Genomic DNA, 8,939 nt, shown 5'->3' with positions numbered 1-8,939 from the left:
AAAAAAAAAAAAAGCCCCCTTCAATTAATTTAAGGACACAAAAAGCATACGGAGGCGCGACTGCCCCACAAAGCGCTTCGACACAAACATCGTTCACTTGTTACATCGGCAACACTGTTAATATTGTTTAGTTTAACCAGCTGTTACATACCCAGGAAAAAGACTCCTTACTCCGGATTCGTGTTTGTAACAAAATAGTTGGAGACGCCCCCCTCCGTTGGCATTGGCGCACACTAGTACACGCGTCATTTTATTTTGAATATCACCCGCTAAAACCGAGGCAGCGCCAGAGAAACAACAGAAGAGTCTCCATGACTATCGTCTAAACTCAACATCTGTACTGGGGGAGCAGAGGACTGGGAACAGTGGCGGAAAGTAATCAAGTACATTTACTCAGCTGACGTGCTTCAGTACTTGTTCTTTATTTAGGTGTTATTCTTCTACTCCACTTCTACATTTTGTGGACAGCTGTAGTGAGTTGGCATAATCAGGATTGAATATACAAAAACAAGTTAAATAAAATATGATGCATTATAATTTTAACCTGTCAGTCAGGCTTCATTTTAATTAGACTCAGCTACATCATTACAATGCTGCTAACATGTCAATGATAATAATGTAATAATACAATGAGATCTATATAATATATGTATACACATATAATATTTTGAAAATGTATTGAAACGGGTCATTCTGTATTATAAGAACTTTTACTTTGATATTTTCATACTTAGTATTTTGGTTTTACTTCGTTACATTTACTTACTAAGTAAACATATAAACAAGATGTTATGACTGCTTTTATTTATAGGTAAAATATGAGTACTTCTTCCACCACTGTCTGTACATTAATTGCACTTGTCAAATATCATAAAGGTAACGTTCACTCCAACAATGCCTCAGTATTTGTCTTTGCCCTAATTCATTTTGCTCGTCAGCTTCTCCCCCACATAAACCTTTTATTTATATGAATTATAATATATATTAAAATATAATAAAATATCATTGTGCTGGCCCTTCCTTGCATTTTATATGTGCATACATTGCAGCAGATATGTTTAATAAATATTAAATATAGAATCATAAATATAAAATATAAATTGTTAAAATAAATGCAAATTGTTTGGTGTGTATTTGTGCATCTATAAAATAACTAAAGCCTTTTTTAAATACTGTTTTAATTTCATAACCACTTAGTTCAAGTTACCACACCACAAGATAATACTTATCTTAACACGCATTATTCAGAAGATTTTCTTTAATTTGTTGACATTAATTTCATCTCTTACTGCGGTTTAAAAGAAGCTTTGCTCGAGATACCTTTGTAAGCAGTTTCGGCGGTGGGTGGTATTCCGTAGATGCAACTGTAATACAATTAAATGAAAATAGACTGGAACAATTATCACTGTTAAGAGTGGCTAATGCTCTACTTAAACCATTAATGAAAGTAATGGAAGAGATGCCTTTTCTCTTCACCTTAAGGTTGGGTTGTTCGGTAAACATCTGCTTTAATCACTTGCTATCAAACAATCACACTAAATGCACTTAAAGAAAAGTTAAGAGAAATTAAATAGATTCGTTAAGATGAGCAGTAAAAATCTTTTGAAAACGTTGCTTTTGCTATTCCGAAGGCAACACAATGGTGAAATCGGGAACGTTGCTTGTTTCTATGATTGTAGTTTTGATGAACCCTCTTCTGTAGACTACAGTTATGAAAACACACACATAATGAGACTGCTCCTTCTAGAAGGTTAGTAAATCCATTCATACACGATGGAGCAGCTCCATTCTGGTGGGAGGCTGACTTTGTGATCCTTGAACACTTTCCTGCAGATGCAAAAAAAAAAATACTTTATGAAGAGAAACTTATTCACAGTTGATTTGTCAAAGAGCTGTCCACAATTTTACATTTCTGTCTAATTACAAATTCTCAATTTGAAGAATTGAGGCGTTCTTGATATTAGGTTGTGCATTCATGAACGTCCCCATCAGTTCAAAAACTACTAAGTTAAGTCTCATGTGGTTAAAATGTAAAGTTTCAAAGATTTCAAACTTATACTTGCTTCCAGATCTATGCAGTCAAAGGCTCAGCAGTAGCATCAATAAACAGAATTCTTGATTCGAGGTTTGTTTCCCTGGTTTCAACATCTTAATTTTAGGAGGAAGATTAGAGGTTTTGGATCTCGAATGAATCGCTCTTGTTCTGTGAACATACCATCAGGTGTAGGATTCAGGGCCTGTGACGCAGTGCCATACAGGGATAATGCAACATACAAAGAGCAATGGTTTCCCCCGAGGACATCGTACCACACCCAAGAACAAGCATTGTTGAGAGAGAAATGCCCACATGCTGCTGAATTCAGCTCCCAGCATGCTTCACGGTTGCAGTGTTTCAACACACTGGGAGTACACATCGTTTTGTGGGTACTCCTTTTTTAACACCGTTGCTTACACTGCTCACTTTGGTGTGGTGGGAAACCCAACAGTCAAATTCACAGTACTTGTTAAGTACGCTGCAGTGTGGGAGTGTTCCCTGAGCCGCCACCTCTGCATTTCAAGAGGAAAGTGATGCTTTGGACCTTCAGCTGTCAGCCGAAATGACTGGTATTCATTATCTAGCCCTGAAATGAGGTGAATTTGGTTCAGGTTAGATTGAGAGTCGGATGTGTCGTAGCTTGAAATACATTTTTGTCTAGACAACACAGAGTTTGTCTGGATTATTAAATATAAATAAAACAACAACTGATCTTATTCCTGATTCATACTTCACCCATTGTAGTTCACCTATTGATTTTGTTTTAACTTCTTATCTCTCCATACTGTACGTTTTCTTTATTTTTTTTGTCTTTACGATACTCTTTTTATTCATACCCGTCTTTTATTCTCAATAAATGCCTGACAGTATACAAGACAGTCAAACTGTGATTTCAACAAATGCTTAATGGAAAACGAGTAACATTAAATTACCGATAAATCAGCTTAGTAAGCCAAAAAAACACAGCTTTATGAAAGTATACGTTGACATAGTTTGTATTTAATACAGTATAGCTTGATTGAAATAGTCATACGAATGATAAAGTAATAGGTTATAATAAAACAAATATAGAATGAATGTAGATAACTGTATATCCTGGGTAATCGAATACAATAGAAAAATTAAATAAATTGAAAGGAAAAATAATTCTAAAATCAGAGTGCATGATAATGGCAGCCTTAAAAATGCTTCACCACAAGCAAATTCAATATGAATTCTGTAGCAAAGAACACTTTTTCTTTTTCACCCAGCAACAGGTTTCTGGACCTTGATCTTGTATCCAGGTGGCAGGAAGGTATTGAAGCCCACGATGAGGTCGGGGTGAGCTTTGAAGAGCTGTGACACTCTGCTGATGACCCCAGGGGTGTCAATACTGGGGGGGGGGAATGAATGAATGAATTAAAATGTACCCTGACTGTCATCCTGCCAATCACTTCTGTAATTTGAGTGCAGCTGTTTCAAATGACTACAGCAATAACTCAATGACTCAACAAATGTAAGTTGGCTCGTCTGTCTAATCATGTCCACAGTGTAGGAATGAATAAGTCATTTATAAGTCAGTGAACGATTGTTGAATCTATATTCTGTCGTTTCCTTTTTACTCTATCAAACCTTATCAGCACCTGGTACAGGTATTAGAAAACACAAGCCATCAAAGAGAACCAATCTTGCAGTCCAACAAAGCTTGAATTCTTCAGAAAGGGCGTATCAGCGATGGTAGGACCGACTGAGGAGCCTCTACATGTACATTTTGGTACACTTATTCGGAAAAGGATGAACCTGCCTTTAGATTCTATTCTACTCTATTATGGATTCAGCTGTTCGATGACACGACTTTAAAGATGACTAAAAGTTAGGACTAAATCCTCAAACTCACACAAAGTCATGCACAGCTTCTAGTTATCGTGCTCTCTGAGCATTCACAAAATGACAAAACAATGCTTTTAGCTGCTGCAGAACAAAAGTCTCAACAACACTGTTCTTGTGGAACTGTTAGTGGAGGGGTAGCTAGTGCTTTAATGGGAAGTTTGTTTGAAGTAAAACTATTGTTATCAACTATTATTAGTACTGAATTGTAGAAATTACTTACCATGACAATGTTGATCAAGGTAGGACTGAACGAGTTATTACTCATGAAATGTAGATTTTGAACACTGGGTTGACTGACTTTGGCTGTGCCTCGTAGTAACACAGTATTTTTCTGTAAAATGAAAATGTTTCCTCACCTTTGAGACTTGAACTCTTTCATTATGTCCAGAAAGTCATTGTAGACCTGAGGCTGGTTGCCAAACTGCAGTTTCACTTGATCCAAGTAAGACAGAGCGTCTTCTACCTTTGGGACAGAGAAGAGGAGAAGTCCATTTTAGAGTCAATTTCATCAACCTGCCAATCTGACGTTTACTTCTACGTTTACTTTGGCAGCAGTGACCTGATTCTGATATGAAACATGTATACAGTAAAAGAACCAAAACTTCATTTAACAAATCAACAGTGACCATTTACCCAACCATCACTTTTTTAATTTACCACAAAACCAACTAGGGTTAAGGGGGAAAATCTGTGATACAGATGAACCGTCTGTATATTTATTTTCACTGGCATGGACATTCCTTGACATCGGCAGGTTTTCCGTTGGACTGTAAGAATCTGTCAAAATAAAACGGGCTGACTGACCTTGAGCCTCTGGAACTGCTGGCCCTGTGCGGAGGCTTGTGGAGCAGCTGTGTGGCTGTGCCCTGACAGCACCGAGGGCCCATGTGACTGGACTGCCGGGCTGTGGTGGTGGGACCCGCCGTGGACGGCTGGGTTCGGGGTGTGCCCATGCCCGCCACTGTTTTGGGCCACGGTGGGAACCTGGGAAAGCAGAGACACCTATGACAATGACGGCAAGTAGTTAACTTTAGTATATCTGGTAAGAATCACCACAGAAAATATGTATGTACAGTTATTTATCTTCATAAAAAGTGAGGCATTCTGATGGCTTATAGAAAAAAAAAAAAACAGAGCTTCAGTTTCTGACAGGCAACACAAACGTTTAAAAGGACAGCCTAAGTTCTGAGCAACGGGTGACTTAAAACTGCTGTATTTGACCTAATTCTAAATCTAAAAGTCAGAGTATACCTGGTATCCCTGGGGGACGGAGTACTGGACGCCTGCTGTGGGCTGCATGTTGTCAGACACGGCCTCATACACAGCCGGGGCTGGAGCGGGGGCCAGGACGCGATGCTGGAATGCCTCCGGGTTGCCAACGAGGCGCCGCTGCTGGGACGCAAAAACCGTTTCCTGATCCTCCAGTCGCCGCTTCATTATGAACTCATTCTCGTAAGAGCTGAGAGACCTGCGAATAAACAAGCATATGGACCGTATTTCACACTGGCAGTCATCAGAATCCATTAAATCATCAGATGTCATTCAATACTTTGTTGAAGGGATGTGGCAGTCATTTTTTAAGCTGTGAATTTATGGATACACACTGTGCCATTTCTGTTGTTTGGCTTGGGAAGAAAATGAGTCCGTGGTCTCTAATAATAAAGCCAATGAAACACCCAATGCTGTTAGTGGCACAAAGACGCCTGAGGGTTCACAGAGGTGAACTACAAGGCGCATATTGATTCATTGACTTGTCAGTTTGTGTTATATTTTTGGAACTTTTTTGGGGGAACTAGGTCTCGCTGATTTAAGATTAAGTGTGTGTGGGTGTCTGATTACACTTTTCTTTGCAGAAGTCCTGAGACTCTCTGGTAACACCAATCCTAGAATAGTACACACAGGAGATGTGCTGAATAGCTCCATCCTGCTATGTACGTAACAACAGAGCAGCTACGTCACCAAAGGACGGCTGCAGAGATGGAGGAGCAACAGTATGCAAAACAAGGAGACTTTGTGTGTGCATGAGCAGGTTGGAGGGAGGTATTTAGGAAAAAGTAAGCAGTTAGGGAAACAACAATATACAGCTTTTGTGTATATAATCTCTTTATTTGGACATTTTAACTTTTATTTCATAAAAGAGGGGACAATCTCAGAAAGGCCTACTTAAAGATCATGGCATTATTACCGTTCATACATTTTATCCTCCTTGTTATAAATAATCGTTTCATTATTTAAAGGCTTTAGAACTACAGAACTTGCAAAAACAAAACTGTGAAAATGTCACAAACAGCTTTAGGTTTACAAATGATAAAGAATAACTATCTTGCATAACCTAAATGTAAAAATCTTTTATTTTATCTCTTTGCTCATTCAGTGCTAAAGCGATGACTAAATGCATCTGACTGTGAACTTGCACTGAAAGCATTTCATTGGCTGCGGAGACAGAGTTTTACAGACCGCCTACGTCACCGATGCAACAAACAGGTGCTGTAGGAGCGTCGGAGTCAGTCTCCCATTCACAACTTCCTCGAGACAGCAACAACTCCATAAGCATCTGAATGAATTGCGTTAAGAAAGACAAAGCTTTAAAAAAAAAAAACCGACGGGAGAAGAATTAATTACGTTGCATTACCCAAAATATCGAGCAGAAGTGACACAATGGCTGTCTCACTGAAGTGTACTTGAGACGCTTCCGACAGTGAAGCTGTTCACCAACAAAAAGTATCGCTCCGAAAGAAAGCGAGGCTGCATTATTTATAGAAACCTTCAACTCCACATGGTGTAGTGACGTTATAGTCACGTACAGACAAATATAGTTATGTCCGTTAGCTACATGCTAATAACAGTTAGTCGACCGCGGCGATTCACCATCCCCTTTATGGCCTGGCAACACAAGCACCGACCTCGAGTTACAGCGCGACGCTTTCCCCACGCCCGCCATTTAGAGCGTGGTGCAGGAGGTTACCGCAAAATTAAACTCCCATTTTAGACAGGTAAGCAGGAAAAAGTAGCCGACTTACTGTCCGCCTGGCTGCCTATGCAGCTTAAAAGTATACGAAAGCATTTTCTTTTATATTATCCACACCGATAACTCGTTTTGTCGACAGGGTCTGTGAGCTGCCAGTTAGCTGCTAGCTAGCTAATGTAAACAACATGAGTAGCGCCGACAGGGGCTAAGCACATGCAGCTAGCCGTTCGCGACATGGTTTGCTGAAACAGGCTAATCTGGAGCAAGTGTTAGCTATCGATTCATAAGAGAACTCCTATCGGGTCTAGTTACGAGTGAGTGACAAGCAAAGAGAAGCCGATTCTCTGTGTGGTGCACTTAAAACGTCTGCTAACGGTTGGTCTGTAGCTATAGCTGTGCTAGCTTGCTGAATGAATTCAGCTGAACTCACCCCTCTCCCAAATAGCAAGCTGAAGATCCCAAATGATGCTTTGATAATCCGTTATTTGTGGGTTAACCGCTGCACCTGAAGATGCCAAAGTGACGTATGTGCGAAAAGCAACTTATCAGTGGCGTGTGGATTTAAAATAAACAATTCAAGCTGTGAGGCTGCAAAGTGAAAATCTCTCCCCGAGAGAGGAAAACAATCTCCGTTCGGTTAGCTCTGGGAGGGAGGCGGGGTTTTCATATAAATATGGACCCGCCCCCAGGCGGGCGCTATTGGTCAGTTCGATCAGCGCAGCCACGGAAGGGCGGGGCAATGAACCCGGGTTGTGAGTTTGAACTGTCAATCAATAATTTTTCTCGCACCGCCACCATGCACGCCCATTTTGATTTGAAGCGCGACAATACCAGCGGTGTGAACAGTCCCGCCTGTATTATGTTTGGTGAGTATAACATTTAAGGTAACTGTAAGGCCCCCGTGCAATGTTAATGCGTCTTTAAATTTGACTTTGTGGGGTTTTTTTCTATTGAAAGAGTGACATACCTCTTTATCCTACACAAGTCTGCTTCACATCTAACATATTCCTGAGGGATATTTTGTATTTCTATAGTGATAATAATAATAATAATAATAGAGTTGGATTATACGTTAAAGTTAAAATGCACATCAAACTTTAAGGGAAAAATGCACTTTTTGACTTCCATACTGGGCAACTGCAGTATCTTGTGCCTTCTCTCACAGTATACACAAACAAACTCACACCCTCCATGTTTTAATAACATACTAATGGATAGATATGTATTTTAAAGTACTATTATGGTTATTATTTTCTTGACCTGATAAACTTATTTGGGAGGGCCTTTAATAAAAGGTCTTGAAACTAGATTTTGACCCATCGGCTCATTTCAGGACACAACATCATCACCTTGTGGCCCTTGATAATCCATCCCGGTGTGTATTACATACCTGTTTGTATATATAGATTCACTATATGCTTACTTTCAACACTCATCTAGTCAACCAAACCTATTGCTGTACCAATACGACATAATACAGTACCTCCTTGACTTACACTAACCATGTAGACCACATCAAATCACCAGGCCCTGTGATTGGCTCTATTTAGAGTTCATCAGATATATCAACATCTATCTACAACGAGCTACTTCCTGGGGTTTGGAAACACGTGACTTTGTAGGAGGGAGTCCGCTTTTGCACTCGTGTCCCGCCTCTTTGTGGACGCTTCAGCCAATCATCGCATCCGACCGTCGTTGCAAATCCCAAAAAGGTGGGACTTCCAAAATAAACCATCGCCCACGACAGGCGGAGCTGCAACAGCCAGCTCGGGATTCCTCATTCCAGCCCAGGCAGCGGACTCAGCAGCGCCCGTCGGCTGCAGCATACAAACACACACGTAGTACTCCACTATAGCCTGGGTTTTTACCACACAATTGCGTGCCTTTCTGCAAAAAAAAAACAAAAAAAAACACATGCACCAGCCGACCAGCATTTGACAAAAACAAATACAGCTGTTTTTTTTTAACGCACAATATAGGATTTATTTTTTCAACAGCTTAAAAAGTATCGGTTTTCAAGTTTTGTGCAAAAGCATGCAAGACAACGCACTGCGGGCTGTGGCGGCG

At 40.1% G+C, this 8,939-nt stretch overlaps 1 protein-coding gene across 4 annotated transcripts in view; it reads right to left on the bottom strand.

Annotated features, from left to right (window-relative positions):
* Positions 1-10: 10 nt before the first annotated feature.
* Positions 11-8,939, bottom strand: part of LOC116377349 (paired amphipathic helix protein Sin3a-like) — a 10,677-nt gene continuing 1,748 nt past the window's right edge. For 2 of the 4 annotated variants that reach the window (XM_031838966.1, XM_031838964.1), the window contains exons 2-6: positions 5,156-5,372; positions 4,709-4,906; positions 4,261-4,367; positions 3,302-3,407; positions 11-1,827 (exon numbers count right to left, since the gene is read on the bottom strand). In XM_031838966.1, coding sequence (XP_031694826.1) covers positions 1,765-1,827; positions 3,302-3,407; positions 4,261-4,367; positions 4,709-4,906; positions 5,156-5,372 — 691 coding nt within the window. In that variant the 3' untranslated portion in view covers positions 11-1,764. Of the gene's footprint in view, positions 1,828-3,301; positions 3,408-4,260; positions 4,368-4,708; positions 4,907-5,155; positions 5,373-7,302; positions 7,922-8,939 lie in introns of those variants that run through there. The other 2 variants (XM_031838967.1, XM_031838965.1) reach the window with 2 other exon arrangements.

This window comes from Anarrhichthys ocellatus, unplaced genomic scaffold (genome assembly GCF_004355925.1).
Source record: "Anarrhichthys ocellatus isolate YVR2014 unplaced genomic scaffold, GSC_Weel_1.0 scaffold1147, whole genome shotgun sequence".
NCBI classification, from domain to species: Eukaryota; Metazoa; Chordata; class Actinopteri; order Perciformes; family Anarhichadidae; genus Anarrhichthys; species Anarrhichthys ocellatus.
The sequence above is the reverse complement of the archived record's forward strand: the minus strand, read 5'-3'. Positions and strand labels throughout refer to the sequence as shown.